This window comes from Nerophis lumbriciformis, linkage group LG36, assembly GCF_033978685.3.
Source record: "Nerophis lumbriciformis linkage group LG36, RoL_Nlum_v2.1, whole genome shotgun sequence".
NCBI classification, from domain to species: Eukaryota; Metazoa; Chordata; class Actinopteri; order Syngnathiformes; family Syngnathidae; genus Nerophis; species Nerophis lumbriciformis.
The window spans coordinates 18,331,927-18,357,500 of NC_084583.2; the positions used below are offsets into that span (position 1 = coordinate 18,331,927).

General features: G+C 40.2%; 1 protein-coding gene across 2 annotated transcripts in view; it reads left to right on the forward strand.

The window, feature by feature from the left end:
- Positions 1 to 127: 127 nt before the first annotated feature.
- Positions 128 to 25,574, forward strand: part of LOC133577042 (aryl-hydrocarbon-interacting protein-like 1) — a 30,483-nt gene continuing 5,036 nt past the window's right edge. Inside the window, exons 1-8 of one of the 2 annotated variants that reach the window (XM_072912377.1) lie at positions 128 to 268; positions 6,318 to 6,497; positions 9,500 to 9,688; positions 9,751 to 9,927; positions 10,021 to 10,162; positions 10,428 to 10,568; positions 13,392 to 13,801; positions 17,015 to 17,168. In XM_072912377.1, coding sequence (XP_072768478.1) covers positions 173 to 268; positions 6,318 to 6,497; positions 9,500 to 9,688; positions 9,751 to 9,927; positions 10,021 to 10,162; positions 10,428 to 10,568; positions 13,392 to 13,801; positions 17,015 to 17,168 — 1,489 coding nt within the window. In that variant the 5' untranslated portion in view covers positions 128 to 172. The remainder of the gene's footprint in view (positions 269 to 6,317; positions 6,498 to 9,499; positions 9,689 to 9,750; positions 9,928 to 10,020; positions 10,163 to 10,427; positions 10,569 to 13,391; positions 13,802 to 17,014; positions 17,169 to 25,574) is intronic. The other variant, XM_061930553.2, reaches the window with a different exon arrangement.

Here is a 25,574-nt window from a genome sequence, read left to right on the forward strand (position 1 = left end):
GTTGTCACCTGAGCCTCAGCTGGTCATCCTTCCTCCAATGGGAAGAGCAGACTGGAGGGATTAGCTCCTCAGATTAAGGCATCCATCCTAATCCTGCCATCTGTCAGAGAGCATCCGACCAGGCGCCACGCTCAGCTCCCTCTTGGCCAAGAAGTCCAGAAGGAAGAAGGCGATGGAGGAGACGTACCTTCTCAAGCACCCTGGGGTGAAGAAGAAGATTCTGTCTGGAGGCACTGGCCCTCTGCCTCACTTCCCACCTGGGACCAAGGTAGTGGAGACATAATGACACATTTGACTACATCACACATTCATTCATGGCCTGCGTTCAATTAGATGAAATATTCATGACATCAGGGAGTCTCATTGGCTGTCTGCAACTCACCAGCAAACATTTGCTCCAGCAAATGTGTTCTTCTTGTCCTTATTCTGCTCACATCCAGCTACTGGCACACGGCCTGGATACTGTGACACACATTTGGCATGGCAGGGGAAGCGTTGTGTGTACGTGTGTGTGTGTGTGTGTGTGTGTGTGTGTGTGTGTGTGTGTGTGTGTGTGTGTGTGTGTGTGTGTGTGTGTGTGTGTGTGTGTGTGTGTGTGTGTGTACTTGTCTCAACATCCTTGTGTGGACATACACTTGACAAACCACCCTTTCTGTGAGGACCTTTTGACTTGTGAGGACATTTGCCTGGTCCTCACAACTACAGAAGTAAAATATTTGTTTTACTTTGTGTGTTTTGCATTCTGAAGTGAGGTTGCAACTCTCTACTCCCATCTAGTGCTAGATATTTTTTTTTCATCTTCTAGCTATAGTGGAAAGGGGGGCCCTCACAACCTACTAACCCAGGGGTCGGCAACCCACGGCTCTAGAGCCGCATGCGGCTCTTTAGCGCCGCCCTAGTGGCTCTCTGGCGCTTTTTCAAAAATGTATGAAAAATGGAAAAAGATGAGGGGAATTTTTTTTCTTCTTTGTTTTAATATGGTTTCTGTAGGAGGACAAACATGACACAAACCTCCCTAATTGTTATAAAGCACACTGTTTATATTAAACATGCTTCACTGATTCGAGTATTTGGCGAGTGCCGTTTTGTCCTACTACTACTGGCGGTCCTTGAACTCACCGTAGTTTGTTTACTTGTATAACTTTCTCCGACTTTCTAGGAGGTGTTTTATGCCACTTCTTTTTCTGTCTCATTTTGTCCACCAAACTTTTAACGTTGTGCATGAATGCACAAAGGTGAGTTTTGTTGATGTTATTGACTTGTGTGGAGTGCTAATCAGACATATTTGGTTACTGCATGACTGCAAGCTAATTGATGCTAACATGCTATTTAGGCTAGCTATATGTACATATTGCATCATTATGCCTCATTTGTAGCTATATTTGAGGTCATTAAGTTTCCTTTAAGTCCTCTTAATTCAATGTATATCTCATGACACACTATCTGTATGTAATATGGCTTTTAATTTGTTGCGGCTCCAGACAGATTTGTTTTTGTATTTTTGGTCCAATATAGCTCTTTCAACATTTTGGGTTGCTGACCCCTGTACTAACCAAACGTGGGTCCACACAAAGTAGGCAAGACATGTATGTGTGTGTGTGTGTGTGTGTGTGTGTGTGTGTGTGTGTGTGTGTGTGTGTGTGTACTTGTCTCACCATCCTTGTGTGGACATACACTTGACAAACCAACCTTTCTGTGAGGACCTTTTGACTTGTGAGGACATTTGCCTGGTCCTCACAACTACAGAAGTAAAATATTTGTTTTACTTTGTGTGTTTTGCATTCTGAAGTGAGGTTGCAACTCTCTACTCCCATCTAGTGCTAGATATTTTTTTTTCATCTTCTAGCTGTAGTGGAAAGGGGGGCCCTCACAACCTACTAACCCAGGGGTCGGCAACCCACGGCTCTAGAGCCGCATGCGGCTCTTTAGCGCCGCCCTAGTGGCTCTCTGGCGCTTTTTCAAAAATGTATGAAAAATGGAAAAAGATGAGGGGAAATTTTTTTTTCTTTGTTTTAATATGGTTTCTGTAGGAGGACAAACATGACACAAACCTCCCTAATTGTTATAAAGCACACTGTTTATATTAAACATGCTTCACTGATTCGAGTATTTGGCGAGTGCCGTTTTGTCCTACTACTACTGGCGGTCCTTGAACTCACCGTAGTTTGTTTACTTGTATAACTTTCTCCGACTTTCTAGGACGTGTTTTATTCCACTTCTTTTTCTGTCTCATTTTGTCCACCAAACTTTTAACGTTGTGCATGAATGCACAAAGGTGAGTTTTGTTGATGTTATTGACTTGTGTGGAGTGCTAATCAGACATATTTGGTTACTGCATGACTGCAAGCTAATTGATGCTAACATGCTATTTAGGCTAGCTATATGTACATATTGCATCATTATGCCTCATTTGTAGCTATATTTGAGGTCATTAAGTTTCCTTTAAGTCCTCTTAATTCAATTTATATCTCATGACACACTATCTGTATGTAATATGGCTTTTAATTTGTTGCGGCTCCAGACAGATTTGTTTTTGTATTTTTGGTCCAATATAGCTCTTTCAACATTTTGGGTTGCTGACCCCTGTACTAACCAAACGTGGGTCCACACAAAGTAGGCAAGACATGTATGTGTGTGTGTGTGTGTGTGTGTGTGTGTGTGTGTGTGTGTGTGTGTGTCTGTGTGTGTGTCTGTCAGACCTCCCTGCTGAGCCCCTTCTCAATAGTCTTATATTAGTGTATTCTACACAGCCTGTAGGGCCACAACATTAGGTACACTTGCACAGTTTCATGACATCTAACAATTATCCTAATAATAATGCTGTCAGACAGATGTGTTTTTTCTTTCTTTCTTTCTTTAGTTTATTTCGAACATGAACACACTTACATCATAATACATCACACAATTTCGTATCATTTCATTTTACATCATGCCCGAAAAGGAGTAGGAAGAAGCAAAGCTTATTTAATCCTACCCCTTTCCCACTTCAAGCGTTTACAAATATATAGAATCATTTACTGACCTTTTTATATAATAAAATAACATCTATGAATTAGTATACAGCAGTTTTGTAATATGTAATTAATTAATTAATTCAGTCATTATTAACATACTGAGATGAAGAATATCTTATTTTCAATAAGGTTGAAAGTATTTCTCATAATTCTTCTTTTTTGTACTCTGTAAGCACTATTATTTTGAACAACCTCTTAAACTGGATCATATCAGTACAATTTTTAACTTCTTTACTTAATCCATTCCATAATTTAATTCCACATACTGATATGCTAAAAGTTCTAAGTGTTGTACGTGCATATAAATGTTTTAAATTATTTTTTCCTCTAAGGTTACCGTATATTTCTCCTCTTTAGTTGAGAAGAATTGTTGTACATTCTTTGCTAGCAGGTTATAGTTTGCTTTGTACATCATTTTAGCTGTTTGCAATTTTACCAAATCACCAAACTTTAATATTTCTGACTTAATAAATAAAGGGTTTGTGTGTTCTCTATATCCAACATTATGTATTATTCTAACTGATCTTTTTTGTAACACGGTTAGCGAATGTAGCGCACATTTGTAGTTATTTCCCCATATTTCTGCACAATAACTCAGATATGGTAACACTAGCGAGCAGTAGAGAATATGTAGTGATTTTTGGCCCAGGACATATTTTGCTTTATTCATTATTGAAATGTTTTTTGCCACCTTATGTTGTATGTTTTGTATATGAGATTTCCAGTTCATTTGATCATCTATTAATACCCCCAAAAATCGAGTTTCTTTTACCCTTTCTATGTCTACTCCGTCTATTTGTATTTGTGTATGATGCTCTTTTCTACTATTACCAAATAGCATTATTTTAGTTTTACTGAGATTCAAAGATAGTCTGTTTTTGTCAAACCATCCTTTTAATTTGTTAATTTCTTCTGTTATTATTTGTATTATCTTCTGTGTGCTCTCTACTGAACAGAAAGCAGTTGTGTCGTCTGCAAATAAAACCAACTTTAAGTCCTTTGTAACCTTACAAATGTCGTTTATATAAAGATTGAACAATCTTGGTCCCAGTATTGACCCCTGGGGTACACCACAGGCTATATCTAGCTGTGTTGACATATTTTCACCCATCTTTACATATTGCTTCCTGTTGGTTAAATAACTTCTTACCCAATTCAATACCAAACCTCTGATGCCATATCGTTCTAATTTTCGTATTAAAATATCATGATTAATTGTGTCAAATGCTTTTGTTAAGTCCATGAATACTGCGGCCGCACATTCTTTACCATCTATTGCATTGGTAATTTCCTCTGTTGTTTATTCAACAATATATATGTTTTTTCATATATTTAAAGATATATATATATTTTTTTAAATATAAATTTTTCTAGTTATATTTTGACTACATTCTGGTAAAAAAAAAAATGCTTTAAAAACATTTGTATCCATGTTAAGTTGTAGGGTGCTGAAAAAAAAGAAAAAAGATTTACGTCCCAATCGCGATTATTATTTATTTCAATTAATAATTTTCTAAAGTACATATTTTTAAAAATGTATTATTTTTTAAAAGACAATAAAAAAAAAACTTTTTTTTTTTTTAGGTCGTTCCCGCACTTACTCGCTGCACGTACACGTCATAAATCAACAACAAATAAGAGCTTTTGCAAGTTGCAAAGGTTTGATCATCATTTTTACTCCAAATAATGTTACAGTACATTGCCAAAATTGGTTTGAATCAAAAATCAATTCTGAATGGAATCATCACCTCAAAATTCAGAATCGATTCCAATTATGAGCTGTTTTAAGATTCCCATCCCTAACATATATATATATATATATATATATATGTTAGAAAACTTAAGTTTTTCAAATAACAAAAAAAATAAATAAATAAATAAATAAATTAAATAAAATTATATATATATATATATATATATATATATATATATATATATATATATATATATATATATATATATATATATATATATATATATATATATAATTTTATTTTATTTATTTATTTATTTATTTATTTTTTTTGTTATTTGAAAAACTTAAGTCTTACTCTGTAAGACAGGTACTTTTTCCTTAAAAATACAACTTAAGTCTTGCAAAGTTAGGACCTTTTCGCTTCAACAAAACCCCTTTCTTCCAAAGAATACTTCTTTGAAAAGCACTTTATTCTCACAAAATAATTCTAGAAATAATACAGCATCATTATCATAAAATGTTAGATTGACTTTTATTCTTTTAATATAATAGATTATATTTATTTAGTGCTTTTCTGGACACTAGACACTCAAAGAGAGAAGTGAGAATCCATCATCATAACGTCTGTTTTAGCTCAGAAAAAAACAAAACAATTTAAGTCTTGTGAAATATGAATTTTCTTCTCGAAAAAATTACTTTTGCCTTGAAAAGGTACTTTTTTCACTAAAGTTGTGACTTTTTAAAATAAAATCAAATATGATTTAATTCTTGTCAAACAATATTTTTCTGGACAGAAATATTAAATATTTATTCTTGAAAAATAATTTATTTTCATTAAAAGAAAATGTCTCAAAGAATTGCAATTTACATTTTTTATTCAATAAATACAACTTTATTCTGAAAGATTTAAAATGTATGATTTTTATCTTAAAGTTATTCTTAAAAAAAAAAAAAAAATATATATATATATATATATATATATATATATATATATATATATATATATATATATATATATATATATATATATACACACACACACACACATATTTACAAATACAAAAAATATATATACATAATTGTATATATATGTATATATATGTGTATATATATATACTGTATATAAATATATATATACATATATTTTTTTAAATTTGTAAATATGTGTGTGTATATAAATATATATATATATATATAGTTATAATTAGATATATAGTTATACATATGTGTGTGTATATACTGTATATGTATATTATTTGGATGTATTATTAAATATTAATTTGTATTAGTATTTGTGTAATTATGATTGTTGTTATTACAGTATTAGTACAGAATAATGCAGTATGTTAATTATCATCCTCGCCACATGACCTTATATATATATATATATATATATATATATATATATATATATATATATATATATATATATATATATATATATATATATACGTATATATATATATATATATATATGTATATATGCTTTTGTCAGATTATGAGATTTTAACCCCATTACTCCTTTGGATTCTATTTATTATTATGATATTCTATCATTTGTAATTTAACAAAGTGATGGAGATGCAACCTTCTTGTCGTCTCTTCAGGTGGTTTTCCATTTCCAGACGCTGCTGGACGACTTTGAGCGCACCGTCATCGACGACAGCCGATTGGCCGGCAGGCCGGCGGAGATCTTTGTGGGAAAGATGTTCAAGATGGAAGTCTGGGAGACACTGCTGTCCTCCATGCGCGTCGGAGAGGTGGCCGAGTTCTGGTGTGATGCAGTTGTAAGTGACACCACACACACACACACACACACGCACACATACACACACACACTCAACCACACAGACACTCTCACACGGAGGTTAGATAGGCAGAAATTATACCAGTACTAGTTTAGTATACTAATGAATCAAAAAAGGTACTATACTCTGTTAGAAAAGTACCGCTTCCCCATTTTTTTTAAATTATAACGGGCATGGCGACTTGTCGTCACGTGGTGACATTGCTGGTTTTACGAGCAGAGGAGCATGTTGGGCAGCGCGCACACACAAAGTACTTACAAGCAGACACAGTGTGTAGACAGAAAAGGGAGAATGGACGCATTTTGGTGTAAAAAGTCAAGATAAAGGTGAAGTTATAACACTGAAACACCCTCAGGAAGAGCTGCTTTAACACATGCAGCTAACATCCATCCACAGTGTTTTAGCTACTTCTAAATCACTAATCCTGGTCTCCATGGTGACAAATAAGGTAAGTTTTTTTCCAAGTAACATTATCACTGGAGCAAGAGGAATAGCTAAACATGCTTCACTACACACCGTAGGAGGATACAATAGCTCACTGCTAACAAAAGCTAGCGCGCCTGAATGTGAACAAATGCCATGGGTGGATCTACACCTGACATCCACTGTAATGATACCAAGTACAAGAGTGTATCTAGTTGATACTACTATGATTACATCGATATTTTTTATCCTCACAAAATCTTCTTTCGTTTTTTTTTTAATTCATATTATGTTTATAAAGTCAGTAAATATGTCCCTGGACACATGAGGACTTTGAATATGACCAATGTATGATCCTGTAACCAGAGGTGGGACCAAGTCATTGTTTTGCAAGTCACAAGTAAGTCTCAAGTCTTTGCCCTCAAGTCCGAGTCAAGTCCCGAGTCAAGACAGGCAAGCCCCGAGTCAAGTCCAAAGTCAAGACTGGAAAGTCTCAAGTCAAGTCCTAAGTCCTGCATTTTGAGTTTCGAGTCCTTTCAAGTCCTTTTAACCACAGACTAATATATTAACACAGATTGTGTATGCTTTTCAAACGCTGTATTTATTTATTAAAACAAGTGCATTTTAAATTGCAGGAAAGAAAATTGTGCTGATATTGCACTTTATAATAGCACTATTAACCAGTCATTTTAAACATTAACTCATTCCTTTACAGAACAAACACATTGAAAAATAAAGTGCAAATGTACTTATTTGTACAAAAGTGTTAACATTGAAAAAACATGACATATACGTGAACATAACAAAAAAGTTGTACTTTTTATATGTCAGGGCCCTATGCTGCATTGCATTTGCAAAAGACCAAATTAGCCAAGAGTCTGTCAGTCATTTGTGCACGATGGGGGCGTAGTATGATGCCACCATGGCTGAAAACTCGCTCCACTGGAGCACTGGAGGCAGGCACTGCCAAGACTCTCATGGCCACTTGGAACAGTGAAGGAAGAGTCTTCATGTTCAATGCCCAGAACAAAAGGGGGGAGAGAGGTTTTTTGGGTTGGTGCACTACTTGTAAGTGTATCTTGTGTTTTTTATGTTGATTTAATAAAAAAAATTAAAAAAAATATTTCTTGTGCGGCCCGATACCAATCGATCCACGGACCAGTACCGGGCCGCGGCCCGGTGGTTGGGGACCACTGAGGTAAACAACCAACAGTATGTCAGAAAGCTAGCTAAAACGGTACACATATTCATAATATAGTATACATTTTAACTGACCTTTATTTTACTATTTTTGTCTTTTTTTAGGTGGCTAAAATACGCGGTGCTGCTGACCGCCGTCTAACGTTACGTGTGATATATTGACTAACGTAACCCTGCTTGAAAAAAATCACTGAACAAAAAGTATGAATATGGTAGTGAACTGCAACAGATTCCCGTGTTTGCAATAACGTTATAACGTTAGCAGTGAGTTTACAGCCTCACTGATTTAACTACACAGCAAATAAAAGTCACGTTACTTAGCCAATAAACGTTATCTTACATTCAAAACTTACCGTTCTTTGTGCAACTTCAAATGCCGGACGAAGTTGGAAGTTGTTGCCTCTCCATCAGTAATTTTCGAACCGCATGTGTTGCATACTGCAAACCGTTTTGTGTTGACCACCTTGTAATTAAACAAAATTATTTTAGGTATCATTTTTTGTTCACTGGCATGTGGTTTGGACATGTCTTCTTCGTTGGTTGTCCTGCAATTTGATTGGATGAATGCTGTGTGATGAAAACAAAGTAGATCTAATTTGATTGGCTGTTGTACTGACAGCACACCAGCTGACACACGCAACGCTGATAGACAAGTACACAATGAAAAATACGGAGCGCTCCCGAATAACTTTTTCATCTTTGGGTTTTGGCGAAAGTAGCAAGTCATGTCAAGTCATGTCAATTCAAAAGGCTCAAGTCCAAGTGAAGTCACAAGTCATTGATGTTAAAGTCTAAGTCGAGTTGCAAGTCTTTTTACATTTTGTCAAGTCGAGTCTAAAGTCATCAAATTCATGACTCGAGTCTGACTCGAGTCCACACCTCTGCCTGTAACTACTTGATATCGACATGATCCATACCTAAATGTGTGGTATCATCCAAAACTAATGTCAAGTATCAAAGAAGAGAAGAATAAGTGATTATTACATTTTAACAGAAGTGTAGATAGAACAGAAAATAAGCAGATATTAACAGTAAATGAACAAGTAGATTAATAATGCATTTTTACAGTTTGTCCCTCATAATGTGTAGAAAATAATAGGTGTATAAATGACACAATATGTTACTGCATAGACTAATTAGGAGTCTTTGTTTGTTTACTTACTACTAAAAGACAAGTTGTCTATTTTACTTAAGGACTAAATGACAATAATAAACATATGTTTCATGTACACTAACATGTTTTGTTCTTACAATAAAGACAACAATGACATTTTCTGTGGTCCCCTTTATTTAGAAAAGTATTGCAATACAATATTGCCTACATGCACACTACCAATGATGCTCCTCTTGTGGTGCAGCACACAGGTTTGTACCCCATGGTGTCAAAGGGGATGCGGATGATCGCTCAAGGCAAAGACCCCCTGGAGGGCCAGAAGCACATGTGCGGCATGGGGAACCTCTTCCATTATCATTCCACCGGCTTCCCAGAGCTGGATGAGCTGATGAGGACTCCTCAGGCTCTCATCTTCATCATGGAGCTGCTGCAGGTGAGAAGATGAATAGATACAAATGGAGGAGAACATGAGACATGTTTTGAACGCTGCACCAGGTGGGAGACCCCATGTCCTACCACAGAGAGTCCTGGATGATGGAGAAGGACGAGAAGCTGAGCACGGTGCCCGTCCTCCACTCGCAGGGCAACACCTTGGTCAAGCTGCAGAAATTTGGGGAGGCAGCCAGCAAGTACAAGGAGGCCGTGCTGCTGCTGAAAACGGTCCAGTCCAGGGTGAGTGCTGATGAGAGGATGATGGAAGACACTTTTCTTTACAGCGTTTTAACCATGCTCATCATGTATTGGATGATGTGGCTGTGTGTGCAGGAGATGCCGGGCCACGTGGACTACATTAACCTGGCACGCATGATCCTTCCCCTGGAGCTCAACTACTGCCAGTGCATGCTGGAGCTGCACGAGTACTACCATGTGATCGAGCACGCCAGCCAGCTGCTGGACAAACACAAAGGTATATATTAATATAATAATAAGAATAGATTTTATTTGTAAAAAGCACTTTACATTGAGCAAACAACCTCAAAGTGCTACAGTGCATTTAAAAAACAAAAACAAAACAACAACGCTAAAAGCACAAATAGCTGCCCCCAACAAGTAAAATAAATAGTAAAAAAAAACAAAAAAACTAGAACAGCCTAATAGCTAGAACTAGCACGCATATATCTAAAAGATATTTAAAAGAAGGGTTTTTAAGCCTTTTTTAAAAACATCCACAGTCTGTGGTGCCCTCAGGTGGTCAGGGAGAGCGTTCCACAGACTGGGAGCGGCGGAGCAGAAAGCCCGGTCTCCCATAGTTCGGAGCTTTGTCCTCGGAGGTTGGAGGAGGTTAGCCTGTCCGGAGCGGACAGGATTTGGGGGTGAGCAGTTCTTTGAGGTAGAGGGGGGCATTTCCATGGAGGCACTGGCGCGTTAGTAGTTAGACTTTGTATTCAATCCTGAGTGGAAAAGGAAGCCAGTGAAGGGATTTGATAACCGGTGTGATGTGGTCGTATTTCCGCACTCTCATCAGTATCATAGCACAATATCACATATTGGTCCAGTATCAGCCAAAAAACACACTTGCATCTCAACTTTCTGGTAAAAGCCGTCTTGCAGCTCGTTTATTACAACATGGAAATGTCCTCCGGGAGACACACGAGGTTGACCTTTCAGTCATTTACAACAGATAAACATGGTAGAGCAGGGCTGTCAAAGTCATTTTCGCTCAGGGGCCGCATGGAGGAACATCTAGCTCAGGGGCCGCATGGAGGAACACTTAGACTTTGTCTCAGTGTTTTTACAAATCCATTCAACTTTAAGCAATTCCTGTTCAGCATTCTCATGTTGGCAGTTCATTAAAGATGTGTTTGGAAAAGCAACCACCACATTGGTGAAATCCACAACTGTCACAACACATTCATTTATCATCAGTCAAATATTACAATATAATATAATCCAAACAATTGTCCAAATGTAACTGATGTGAAAATGCTAGATTTAAGCATAAAATAGAACAAACAACAAAGTAGAAGCACACATTTTTACAATGGAGTTCAGGGTGCACATAGTGCCGTCAACCAATTGCGGGCGCTGCGTGGAACTCTAACTACTTAAATACTTAAGAGGGGACATACTAAAAGAAAATAATAAAACAATCGTAGTAAGCCGTAACAAAAGACAGCATCACCACTGGAGCTTGGTTTAGCCTGGTTTAAGAGGGGATATACTAAAATGTAATCGATTAAAAAAAAGCAATAGCGAAAACAACGTTACGTAAATGTGCTGGTTTAGCCTGGTTTCAGAGGGCACGTACTAGAAGAACATAATAGAAAAGCAATCATAGAAAGCAATAATAAAAGACATAATCACATGATTGTGCTTGGTTTAGCTTAGTTTAAGAGGGGATAGACTAAAAGAGAATCGATTAAAAAAAGCATAGAAAGGGTACTACAAGTGTGTGTGTGTGTATGTGTGTGTGTGTGTGTGTGTGTGTGTGTGTGTGTGTGTGCAGACTGTGTGAAGGGGTACTACAAGTGTGTGTGTGTGTGTGTGTGTGTGTGTGCGTGTGCAGACTGTGAAGGGGTACTACAAGTGTGTGTGTGTGTGTGTGTGTGTGTGTGTGTGTGTGTGTGTGTGTGTGTGTGTGTGTGTGTGTGTGTGTGTGTGTGTGTGTGCAGACTGTGTGAAGGGGTACTACAAGTGTGTGTGTGTGTGCGTGCAGACTGTGTGAAGGGGTAATACAAGTGTGTGTGTGTGTGTGTGTGTGTGTGTGTGTGTGTGCAGACTGTGTGAAGGGGTACTACAAGCGTGTGTGTGCGTGTGTGTGTGTGTGTGTGTGTGTGTGTGTGTGCAGACTGTGTGAAGGGGTACTACAAGTGTGTGTGTGTGTGTGTGTGTGTGTGTGTGTGTGTGTGTGTGTGTGTGTGTGCAGACTGTGTGAAGGGGTACTACAAGTGTGTGTGTGTGTGTGTGTGTGCAGACTGTGTGAAAGGGTACTACAAGTGTGTGTGTGTGTGTGTGTGTGTGTGTGTGTGTGTGTGTGTGTGTGTGTGTGTGTGTGTGTGTGTGCAGACTGTGTGAAAGGGTACTACAAGTGTGTGTGTGTGTGTGTGTGTGTGTGTGTGTGTGTGTGTGTGTGTGTGTGTGTGTGTGTGTGTGTGTGCAGACTGTGTGAAGGGGTACTACAAGTGTGTGAGTGTGTGTGTGTGTCTGTGTGTGTGTGTGTGTGTGTGTGTGTGTGTGTGTGTGTGTGCAGACTGTGTGAAGGGGTACTACAAGTGTGTGTGTGTGTGTGTGCAGACTGTGTGAAAGGGTACTACAAGTGTGTGTGTGTGTGTGTGTGTGTGTGTGTGTGTGTGCAGACTGTGTGAAAGGGTACTACAAGTGTGTGTGTGTGTGTGTGTGTGCGTGTGTGTGTGTGTGTGTGTGTGTGTGTGTGCAGACTGTGTGAAGGGGTACTACAAGTGTGTGAGTGTGTGTGTGTGTCTGTGTGTGTGTGTGTGTGTGTGTGTGTGTGTGTGTGTGTGTGTGTGTGTGTGTGTGTGTGTGTGCAGACTGTGTGAAGGGGTACTACAAGTGTGTGTGTGTGTGTGTGTGTGTGTGTGTGTGTGTGTGTGTGTGTGTGTGTGTGTGTGTGTGTGTGTGTGTGTGTGTGTGCAGACTGTGTGAAGGGGTACTACAAGTGTGTGTGTGTGTGTGTGTGTGTGTGTGTGTGCAGACTGTGTGAAGGGGTACTACAAGTGTGTGTGTGTGTGTGTGTGTGTGTGTGTGTGTGTGTGTGTGTGTGTGCAGACTGTGTGAAGGGGTACTACAAGTGTGTGTGTGTGTGTGTGTGTGTGTGTGCAGACTGTGTGAAGGGGTACTACAAGTGTGTGTGTGTGTGTGTGTGTGTGTGTGTGTGTGTGTGTGCAGACTGTGTGAAGGGGTACTACAAGTGTGTGTGTGTGTGTGTGTGTGTGTGTGTGTGTGTGTGTGTGTGTGTGTGTGTGCAGACTGTGTGAAGGGGTACTACAAGTGTGTGTGTGTGTGTGTGTGTGTGTGTGTGCAGACTGTGTGAAGGGGTACTACAAGTGTGTGTGTGTGTGTGTGTGTGCAGACTGTGTGAAGGTGTACTACAAGTGTGTGTGTGTGTGTGTGTGTGTGTGTGTGTGTGTGTGTGTGTGTGTGTGTGTGTGTGTGTGTGTGTGTGTGTGTGTGTGCAGACTGTGTGAAAGGGTACTACAAGCGTGCCAAGGCCCATGCTGCCGTGTGGAACGAGAAAGAAGCCCGCAGAGACTTCAAGATGGTGGCCCACCTGGACCCCACGCTGGCCTCCCTGGTCCACAGAGAGCTGAGGACCTTGTCGGAGCGCATGAAGGAGAAGTACTGGGAGGAGAAGGAGGTGTACTGGAAGAAGCTGGAGAGACATGATGGTGGCAGTGAGGAGGAGGAGGAGGATGTTGGCCCAGGAAGAGAAGGAGATGAAAGGCAGGACAAGGACTGGCAGCAGATGTTACGTCTGGTCATGCTGCTGCAGGATGAAGGCAACTTCCTGCTGAAAGACAAGCGCTTTGAAGAAGCTTCTGGAAAGTTCAAGGAGGCCATTGACTATGTGGACTTCCTTCAGAATAAGGTTAGTGCCTTCAACTGTGTCGGGTCCAAAATACCAAGCAGCAGGTACATTTCAAAGAATGTGATGTGTTCCTCACACTGAGTGAACTTCCACTCTTTCATTTGTACTTGGACACCACTTCACAAAGCCTCTTCCTGCTTGAAAACGTTGAGTGCCTCTGCTGGACTCATAGCCGCAGAACTCTTTTCCCCCCTGTAGATAGTGCCATCAAAGCACTTTCTATTTAAGTTGGCTTTAAATGAGAAAAAAAATGAATGCTAAACCACTGAATAGGCAGCAATCTACTGTAAATCAATACAAGAAATGACCTCCGCCAAGGCCTAACCATCAATAACATATGGTGGATGCACTAGACCAGGGCTGTCCTAACCTTTTGCCCTGGGGCCACATTGGGATGGAAACAAAAATGTGTTTTGAGTGTCGAAAGCATGTAAAGTAACTTTATTTTTATATGTATATATATATTAGAGATGCGCGGATAGGCAATTATTTCATCCGCAACCGCATCAGAAAGTCGTCAACCATCCGCCATCCACCCGATGTAACATTTGATCAGAACCGCACCCGCCCGCACCCGGCCGTTGTTATATATCTAATATAGACGATGCAAGGCATTAGTGAGGTTATAAAGCTTTTGCCTGTTAAAGAAAGGAGACTGATCCAATGCAGCACAGACATTCGCGTGCCACGCTGTCACAACCCAGACGCACACCAGTGCGCAATCATATGGGAGCCGCGCTGAGCGCACCTCCAAGCGCGTCTCGCTGCCGGCGACGGCCGGGTATGGGCCCGACGCTCCAGCGCCATCCATTTTCAGGGCTAGTTGATTCGGCAGGTGGGTTGTTACACACTCCTTAGCGGGTTCCGACGTCCATGGCCACCGTCCTGCTGTCTATATCAACCAGGGTGAGCCCCACCCCTTTCGTGAGCGCACTGCGCGCGGAGTGACCCCTGTTACGCGCCCCCGGCAACAGGGGTGGCGGGCAGGTAAGCTGCTTACCTGCTGCGCGTGACGCCGGCCGCGGCGAAGGCGGACGAGGCGGGGTGTTGGTGCGGTGGGCGCGGTGGTGACCCTGGACGTGCGTCGGGCCCTTCTCGCGGATCGCCTCAGCTACGGCTCCCGGTGGGGCCCTCTCGGGGGAAGGGGCCTCGGTCCCGGACCCCGGCGAGGCGTCGGGGGCCTTCTCCGCTCTGTAAAAGTGTCCATCTCTTTTTCTTTTTTTTCTTCTGTTGTGGCATATGCAGCAGGTGCCTGCTCGTTTTTCGTATGTGGGTAACAACATTTAACTATGTATATATATTTCCGAATTGGTTTAACTGCCACCCGCCTGAATCTATTTAAAATCTAATTTTCTTTTATTTCAACCGCCCGACCCGACCCGACCCGCGGATAAAATCTAATTTTTTTAAATTTCATCCGCCCGATCCGCGGATAATCCGCGGACTCCGCGGTTGTGCCCGCAAACCGCGCATCTCTAATATATATATATATATATATATATTAGAGATGCGCGGTTTGAAAGTCGTCAACCATCCGCCATCCACCCGATGTAACATTTGATCAGAACCGCACCCGCCCGCCAGCCGCCCGTTGTTATATATCTAATATAGACGATGCAAGGCATTAGTGAGGTTATAAAGCTTTTGCCTGTTAAAGAAAGGAGACTGATCCAATGCAGCACAGACATTCGCGTGCCACGCTGTCACGACCGCAAACCGCGCATCTCTAATATATATATATATATATATATATATATATATATATATATATATATTAGAGATGCGTGGTTTGCGGGCACAACCGCGGAGTCCGCGGATTATCCGCGGATCGGGCGGATGAAATAAAAAAAAATTAGATTTTAAATAGATTCAGGCGGGTGGCAGTTAAACCAATTCGGAAATATATATACATAGTTAAATGTTGTTACCCACATACGAAAAACGAGCAGGCACCTGCTGCATATGCCACAACAGAAGAAAAAAAAGAAAAAGAGATGGACACTTTTACGGAGCGGAGAAGGGACGCCTCGCCGGGGTCCGGGACCGAGGCCCCTTCCCCCGAGAGGGCCCCACCGGGAGCCGTAGCTGAGGCGATCCGCGAGAAGGGCCCGACGCACGTCCAGGGTCACCACCGCGCCCACCGCACCGACACCCCGCCTCGTCCGCCTTCGCCGCGGCCGGCGTCACGCGCAGCAGGTAAGCAGCTTACCTGCCCGCCACCCCCGTGGCCGGGGGCTCGTAACAGGGGTCACTCCGCGCGCTCCGCCCGCGCAGCTTACCTGCCCGCCACCCCTGTTGCCGGGGGCGCGTAACAGGGGTCACTCCGCGCGCAGTGCGCTCACGAAAGGGGTGGGGCTCACCCTGGTTGATATAGACAGCAGGACGGTGGCCATGGAAGTCGGAACCCGCTAAGGAGTGTGTAACAACCCACCTGCCGAATCAGCTAGCCCTGAAAATGGATGGCGCTGGAGCGTCGGGCCCATACCCGGCCGTCGCCGGCAGCGAGACGCGCTTGGAGGTGCGCTCAGCGCGGCTCCCATACGATTGCGCACTGGTGTGCGTCTGGGCCGTGACAGCGTGGCACGCGAATGTCTGTGCTGCATTGGATCAGTCTCCTTTCTTTAACAGGCAAAAGCTTTATAACCTCACTAATGCCTTGCATCGTCTATATTAGATATATAACAACGGGCGGGTGCGGGCGGGTGCAGTTCTGATCAAATGTTACATCGGGTGGATGGCGGATGGTTGACGACTTTCTGATGCGGTTGCGGATGAAATAATTGCCTATCCGCGCATCTCTAATATATATATATATATATATATATATATATATATATATATATATATATATATATGTCTTAATAAGGTTATCCAAAAAATAGTGCTCGATACCGTGGTAGAGCGCAATATATGTATGTGTGGGGGAAAAAATCAGGAGATTTTTAAAAATCTCCTGATTTGATGATTGAGGGAACAGGCCTGTAGAGATGAAGTAGTCTTGTGATTTTTTTCCCACACACACACACATATATATATATATATATATATATATATATATATATATATATATATATATATATATATATATATATATATATATATATATATTAATTTATTTGTATCTTGTCTGTCCCCTCTGAAGTCGTAGCATGTTTTAGTACAGCTTGTGCATAGATTCCTAGCAGAAGAAGTCAACTTGTGTGTGTCCTGCAGCAGGTGCAGAGCGGCCATGAGGACCATGAGGACTGGGACTCACTGGAACGAGTGCGTCTGCCTCTGACGCTCAACCTGAGCCAGTGCATGCTGGAGCTGCAGCAATACCAGGAGGTGGTGCAGCTCACTGACAAGCTGCTGGAGACCCATCAAGGTAATGTGGACCACTCCTCGTGTGGGCGCCAGGCTGTGTTCTGACCAGAGGTGGGTAGTAACGCGCTACATTTACTCCGTTACATCTACTCAGGGCCGGCCCGTGGCATAGGCCGTATAGGCAAATGCTAAGGGCGCCGTCCATCAGGGGGCGCCACGCCAGTGCCACAAATGTTGGAGAGAAAAAAAAAGAAAAAAAAAAGTTGTTACTATTATTTCTAAATACAAAAAATAATCCCACGTTAATTAAAATGCAAAGTAAAGCCTATTTAATAGAAATATTATTTGTTACAACATTACGCCCCCCCCCCCCCCCCCCCCCCCCCCCGCACGGTGCGCCCCCTCCCTTCCCGTATCATGACTCTTTTTGGACGTCACCACATCAAAAAATCAACACAAGATGTCAAAACGGCCAAAACTGTCAGGTGCCCAGGGAAGAAAAAAGAGAATCAAATCAAATCAAATCAACTTTATTTATAGAGCACATTTAAAATTTACCACAGGGGTAGCCAAAGTGCTGTACAATGAGCAGGTTAAAAGATAAAACGAGTACCGAGCAAACACAACACAACACAAACAGAACACGATAAAAAATAAATAATTAAAATAGAATTAATAAAAACATAAAAACATAAAAACAGGATCACAGCAGGTGTATTATGGGGCGCCATTGCAGGAGAAAAGAAGAGGAGGAGAAACGAGAAAAGACAGAGGTAGCAGGTAGGTAACGTTAGCCTACATGAAATTATTTGTCTGTTACAGAATGTGATAGTAACCTGGCTTTTTAGCATTAAGCTAATGTTACATGATTCGGCAATTGCTAATCAATAAATAGCGAGTTCTGTTTTAACGTCGGGTTAATATTGTGGAGGGGGCTAAATTGTTATGGAAAATAATAATGTAACGTTAGGTAATTACAGTACTCCCACCTTACATTCCTCAGGGACATTTGTATTAGATCTTTTAAGCAGGTGTTTTTTGTTTACATTGTTATTGCCTTCTGGTTAGCTAATGTTTGCCCTGCAGGTAATAGTCACTTTTCCACCTCTTTATATATTAGGTATAGTTGTAAGTAAAAAAAAAAATGTGGGGGGGCGCCACCTAAAATCTTGCCTAGGGCGCCAGATTGGTTAGGGCCGGGCCTGCATCTACTTGAGTAACTTTTGGGATGAATTGTACTTCTAAGAGTAGTTTTAATGCAACATACTTTTACTTTTACTTGAGTATATTTATAGAGAAGAAACGCTACTTTTACTCCGCTACTTTTATCTACATTCAGCTCGCTACTCGCTACTAATTTTTATCGATCTGTTAATGCACGCTTTGTTTGTTTTGGTCTGTCAGACAGACCTTCATAGTGCCTGCGTTTCAACAAATACAGTCACTGGTGACGTTCACTCCGTTCCACCAATCAGATGCAGTCACTGGTGACGTTGGACCAATCAAACAGAGCCAGGTGGTCACATGACCTGACTTTAACAAGTTGAAAAACGTATTGGGGTGTTACCATTTAGTGGTCAATCGTACGGAATATGTACTGTACTGTGCAATCTACTAATAAAAGTTCCAATCAATCAATCAAAAGTGTGAAGGAAAAAAGATCCTTTTTTTATTTCAACCGTACATCCCGTCAAAAGCCTAAAGACTGACTGCACAGTTCCTGTCTTCACAATAAAAGTGCTGCTCCATCGCGCCTGCGCTTTCAAAATAAGAGTCTCCGAAAGCCAGCGCAAACAAGCTAGCAAGCTACGGAGTTTGCCGCCAATGTATTTCTTGTAAAGTGTATAAAAACGAATATGGAAGCTGGACAAATAAGATACCAAAAACCAACCTCTTTCATGTGGTATTAAACAGAAAGGAGGAACTTTTTTTCTCCTCCATTTGAAAACGAGGACGTTATCAGCACTACTGTCTGATTACAATCAATGCAAGTCATCAGAATCAGGTAATACACCAACTTATATTCTTGTCTTCATGAAAGAAAGGAATCTATATGTGTTAAACATGCATGTATATTCATTAAAACACCTTGTAAACAAAAACGGCAAAATAAATAAATATAAATTATACACTGTATATATCAATGTATGTATATATATATGTGTGTGTGTATATATATATATATATATATATATATATGTGTGTGTGTGTGTATATATATATATACATTATGTATATGTGTATATATATATATATATATATATATATATATATATATATATATATATATATATGATATGTGTGTGTATGTTACTCATCAGTTACTCAGTACTTGAGTAGTTTTTTCACCATATACTTTTTACTTTTACTCAAGTAAATATTTGGGTGACTACTCCTTACTTTTACTTGAGTAATAAATCTCTAAAGTAACAGTACTCTTACTTGAGTACAATTTCTGGCTACTCTACCCACCTCTGGTTCTGACAAATGTTTCAAACATCCATTTTTTTCTACCCTCTGACACTCTTTCCTTTCGGGAGTCTACACACTCGCTCAGCCTGCAGCGTTCTGTTTGCTTTCATGCAGTGCTTGATCTCAAGTGTTTACAAGAGACAACTCTTTGACACTAACAAATAAACTTACTCCCATGTTGTTCCCCTGGCAACCACTTGTAGGCAGCTTACTGATTTCTTCTTTTTACTCAGTCAACTGACAAATGTGAAGAATTTGGTTTAAAAACTTGGAGTCTGTCTGTCACACAACAATGATCATGTGCTAGTACTGGGCTCAGCTTGGTTTAAGACAATATGGCCAAACAGCAGCAGTAACACCTGCTACAATGTTGTTTGAGAGGGGACACCACACAGGTCCAGAATACAATAACAAGCACCCATACATCTTCTATAATATGGTTTCGGAAGGGACAGACTGTGATGGTCTAAGGGGTTGTACAAACTTTGAGTGTAAACATGTGGTTTCAGAAGGGACAGACTGTAAAACAGAGCAGCATTTTCCAGACAAGCTGCAACAACAGCAACCCTTGCTTAGATGTGGTGGTTTTAGAGGGAAATACAGAAAAAATAGATAGCAGGAAGTAATGAAAGTAACATTACGTGCTAGAACTGTGTTTAGTTGGTTTAAGAGGGGACAGAAACAAAGCAAAAAGGCCAGCAGCAGTAACACCTGCTAAACACCTACTCAGTGGCCTAGTGGTTAGAGTGTCCGCCCTGAGATCGGTAGGTTGTGAGTTCAAACCCCGGCCGAGTCATACCAAAGACTATAAAAATGGGACCCATTACCTCCCTGCTTGGCACTCAGCATCAAGGGTTGGAATTGGGGGTTAAATCACCAAAATGATTCCCGGGCGCGGCCACCGCTGCTGCCCACTGCTCCCCTCACCTCCCAGGGGGTGATCAAGGGTGATGGGTCAAATGCAGAGAATAATCTCGCCACACCTAGTGTGTGTGTGACAATCATTGGTACTTTAACTTTAACTTTTAACTTTAAAATGTTGTTTGATAGGCAACAGACAAAGAAAACAGGACACAATTCCGGGAAAACAAGAACAATTACCATACATCTTCTATAATATGGTTTCAGAAGGGACAGACTGAAAAAACAAAGGGACATTTTCAACACAAGTACCAACAACAGTAACCCCTGCTTAGATAATAATTATTTTTACTTATTTGTCCTGTTTAACACCTTGGGCACCATTGTGATGCATAAGGGGTTGTACAAACTTTGAGTGATAAAATGTGGTTTCAGAAGGGACAGACTGTAAAACAGAGCAGCATTTTCCAGACAAGCTGCAACAACAGCAACCCCTGCTTAGATGTGGTGGTTTTAGAGGGAAATATAGAAAAAATAGATAGCAGGCAGTAATGAAAGTAACATTAAATGCTAGAACTGTGTTTGGTTGGTTTAAGAGGGGACAGAAACAAAGCAAAAAGGCCGAAAAACAAGAACAGCAGCAGTAACACCTGCTAAAATGTTGTTTGAGAGGGAACAGACAAAAAAAACAGGACACAATTCCAGAATATATTCCAGATATCTTCTATAATGTGGTTTCAGAAGGGACAGACTGAAACAACACAGAAAATTGTTTAACAAGAAGAAGCAACAACTGTAAAACCCTGCTTAGATTTAAGTTTGTTTTTTACTTGTTGGTCCTGTTAAGCACCTTGGGCTGCTGTGCTAACTTTGAGTGATAAAATATGGTTCCAGAAGGGACAGACGGTGAAAACAAAGGAACATTTTCAACAACAAGAGTAACCCCTGCTTAGATGTGGTGGTTTTAGAGGGAAATACAGAAAAAATAGATAGCAGGAAGTAATGAAAGTAACATTACGTGCTAGAACTGTGTTTAGTTGGTTTAAGAGGGGACAGAAACAAAGCAAAAAGGCCAGCAGCAGTAACACCTGCTAAAATGTTGTTTGAGAGGCAACAGACAAAGAAAACAAGACACAATTCCGGGAAAACAAGAACAATTACCATACATCTTCTATAATATGGTTTCAGAAGGGACAGACTGAAAAAACAAAGGGACATTTTCAACACAAGTACCAACAACAGTAACCCCTGCTTAGATAATAATTATTTTTAATTATTTGTCCTGTTTAACACCTTGGGCACCATTGTGATGCATAAGGGGTTGTACAAACTTTGAGTGATAAAATGTGGTTTCAGAAGGGACAGACTGTAAAACAGAGCAGCATTTTCCAGACAAGCTGCAACAACAGCAACCCTTGCTTAGATGTGGTGGTTTTAGAGGGAAATATAGAAAAAATAGATAGCAGGCAGTAATGAAAGTAACATTAAATGCTGGAACTGTGTTTGGTTGGTTTAAGAGGGGACAGAAACAAAGCAAAAAGGCCAGCAGCAGTAACACCTGCTAAAATGTTGTTTGAGAGGCAACAGACAAAGAAAACAGGACACAATTCCGGGAAAACAAGAACAATTACCATACATCTTCTATAATATGGTTTCAGAAGGGACAGACTGAAAAAACAAAGGGACATTTTCAACACAAGTACCAACAACAGTAACCCCTGCTTAGATAATAATTATTTTTTACTTATTTGTCCTGTTTAACACCTTGGGCACCATTGTGATGCATAAGGGGTTGTGCAAACTTTGAGTGATAAAATGTGGTTTCAGAAGGGACAGACTGTAAAACAGAGCAGCATTTTCCAGACAAGCTGCAACAACAGCAATCCTTGCTTAGATGTGGTGGTTTTAGAGGGAAATATAGAAAAAATAGATAGCAGGAAGTAATGAAAGTAACATTACGTGCTAGAACTGTGTTTAGTTGGTTTAAGAGGGGACAGAAACAAAGCAAAAAGGCCAGCAGCAGTAACACTTGCTAAAATGTTGTTTGAGAGGCAACAGACAAAGAAAACAGGACACAATTCCGGGAAAACAAGAACAATTACCATACATCTTCTATAATATGGTTTCAGAAGGGACAGACTGAAAAAACAAAGGGACATTTTCAACACAAGTACCAACAACAGTAACCCCTGCTTAGATAATAATTATTTTTACTTATTTGTCCTGTTTAACACCTTGGGCACCATTGTGATGCATAAGGGGTTGTACAAACTTTGAGTGATAAAATGTGGTTTCAGAAGGGACAGACTGTAAAACAGAGCAGCATTTTCCAGACAAGCTGCAACAGCAGCAACCCTTGCTTAGATGTGGTGGTTTTAGAGGGAAATATAGAAAAAATAGATAGCAGGCAGTAATGAAAGTAACATTAAATGCTAGAACTGTGTTTGGTTGGTTTAAGAGGGGACAGAAACAAAGCAAAAAGGCCAGCAGCAGTAACACCTGCTAAAATGTTGTTTGAGAGGCAACAGACAAAGAAAACAGGACACAATTCCGGGAAAACAAGAACAATTACCATACATCTTCTATAATATGGTTTCAGAAGGGACAGACTGAAAAAACAAAGGGACATTTTCAACACAAGTACCAACAACAGTAACCCCTGCTTAGATAATAATTATTTTTACATATTTGTCCTGTTTAACACCTTGGGCACCATTGTGATGCATAAGGGGTTGTACAAACTTTGAGTGATAAAATGTGGTTTCAGAAGGGACAGACTGTAAAACAGAGCAGCATTTTCCAGACAAGCTGCAACAACAGCAACCCTTGCTTAGATGTAGTGGTTTTAGAGGGAAATATAGAAAAAATAGATAGCAGGCAGTAATGAAAGTAACATTAAATGCTGGAACTGTGTTTGGTTGGTTTAAGAGGGGACAGAAACAAAGCAAAAAAGGCCAGCAGCAGTAACACCTGCTAAAATGTTGTTTGAGAGGCAACAGACAAAGAAAACAGGACACAATTCCGGGAAAACAAGAACAATTACCATACATCTTCTATAATATGGTTTCAGAAGGGACAGACTGAAAAAACAAAGGGACATTTTCAACACAAGTACCAACAACAGTAACCCCTGCTTAGATAATAATTATTTTTACTTATTTGTCCTGTTTAACACCTTGGGCACCATTGTGATGCATAAGGGGTTGTACAAACTTTGAGTGATAAAATGTGGTTTCAGAAGGGACAGACTGTAAAACAGAGCAGCATTTTCCAGACAAGCTGCAACAACAGCAACCCTTGCTTAGATGTGGTGGTTTTAGAGGGAAATATAGAAAAAATAGATAGCAGGCAGAAATGAAAGTAACATTAAATGCTAGAACTGTGTTTGGTTGGTTTAAGAGGGGACAGAAACAAAGCAAAAAGGCCGAAAAACAAGAACAGCAGCAGTAACACCTGCTAAAATGTTGTTTGAGAGGGAACAGACAAAGAAAACAGGACACAATTCCGGGAAAACAAGAACAATTACCATACATCTTCTATAATATGGTTTCAGAAGGGACAGACTGAAAAAACAAAGGGACATTTTCAACACAAGTACCAACAACAGTAACCCCTGCTTAGATAATAATTATTTTTACTTATTTGTCCTGTTTAACACCTTGGGCACCATTGTGATGCATAAGGGGTTGTGCAAACTTTGAGTGATAAAATGTGGTTTCAGAAGGGACAGACTGTAAAACAGAGCAGCATTTTCCAGACAAGCTGCAACAACAGCAATCCTTGCTTAGATGTGGTGGTTTTAGAGGGAAATATAGAAAAAATAGATAGCAGGAAGTAATGAAAGTAACATTACGTGCTAGAACTGTGTTTAGTTGGTTTAAGAGGGGACAGAAACAAAGCAAAAAGGCCAGCAGCAGTAACACTTGCTAAAATGTTGTTTGAGAGGCAACAGACAAAGAAAACAGGACACAATTCCGGGAAAACAAGAACAATTACCATACATCTTCTATAATATGGTTTCAGAAGGGACAGACTGAAAAAACAAAGGGACATTTTCAACACAAGTACCAACAACAGTAACCCCTGCTTAGATAATAATTATTTTTACTTATTTGTCCTGTTTAACACCTTGGGCACCATTGTGATGCATAAGGGGTTGTACAAACTTTGAGTGATAAAATGTGGTTTCAGAAGGGACAGACTGTAAAACAGAGCAGCATTTTCCAGACAAGCTGCAACAGCAGCAACCCTTGCTTAGATGTGGTGGTTTTAGAGGGAAATATAGAAAAAATAGATAGCAGGCAGTAATGAAAGTAACATTAAATGCTAGAACTGTGTTTGGTTGGTTTAAGAGGGGACAGAAACAAAGCAAAAAGGCCAGCAGCAGTAACACCTGCTAAAATGTTGTTTGAGAGGCAACAGACAAAGAAAACAGGACACAATTCCGGGAAAACAAGAACAATTACCATACATCTTCTATAATATGGTTTCAGAAGGGACAGACTGAAAAAACAAAGGGACATTTTCAACACAAGTACCAACAACAGTAACCCCTGCTTAGATAATAATTATTTTTACATATTTGTCCTGTTTAACACCTTGGGCACCATTGTGATGCATAAGGGGTTGTACAAACTTTGAGTGATAAAATGTGGTTTCAGAAGGGACAGACTGTAAAACAGAGCAGCATTTTCCAGACAAGCTGCAACAACAGCAACCCTTGCTTAGATGTAGTGGTTTTAGAGGGAAATATAGAAAAAATAGATAGCAGGCAGTAATGAAAGTAACATTAAATGCTGGAACTGTGTTTGGTTGGTTTAAGAGGGGACAGAAACAAAGCAAAAAAGGCCAGCAGCAGTAACACCTGCTAAAATGTTGTTTGAGAGGCAACAGACAAAGAAAACAGGACACAATTCCGGGAAAACAAGAACAATTACCATACATCTTCTATAATATGGTTTCAGAAGGGACAGACTGAAAAAACAAAGGGACATTTTCAACACAAGTACCAACAACAGTAACCCCTGCTTAGATAATAATTATTTTTACTTATTTGTCCTGTTTAACACCTTGGGCACCATTGTGATGCATAAGGGGTTGTGCAAACTTTGAGTGATAAAATGTGGTTTCAGAA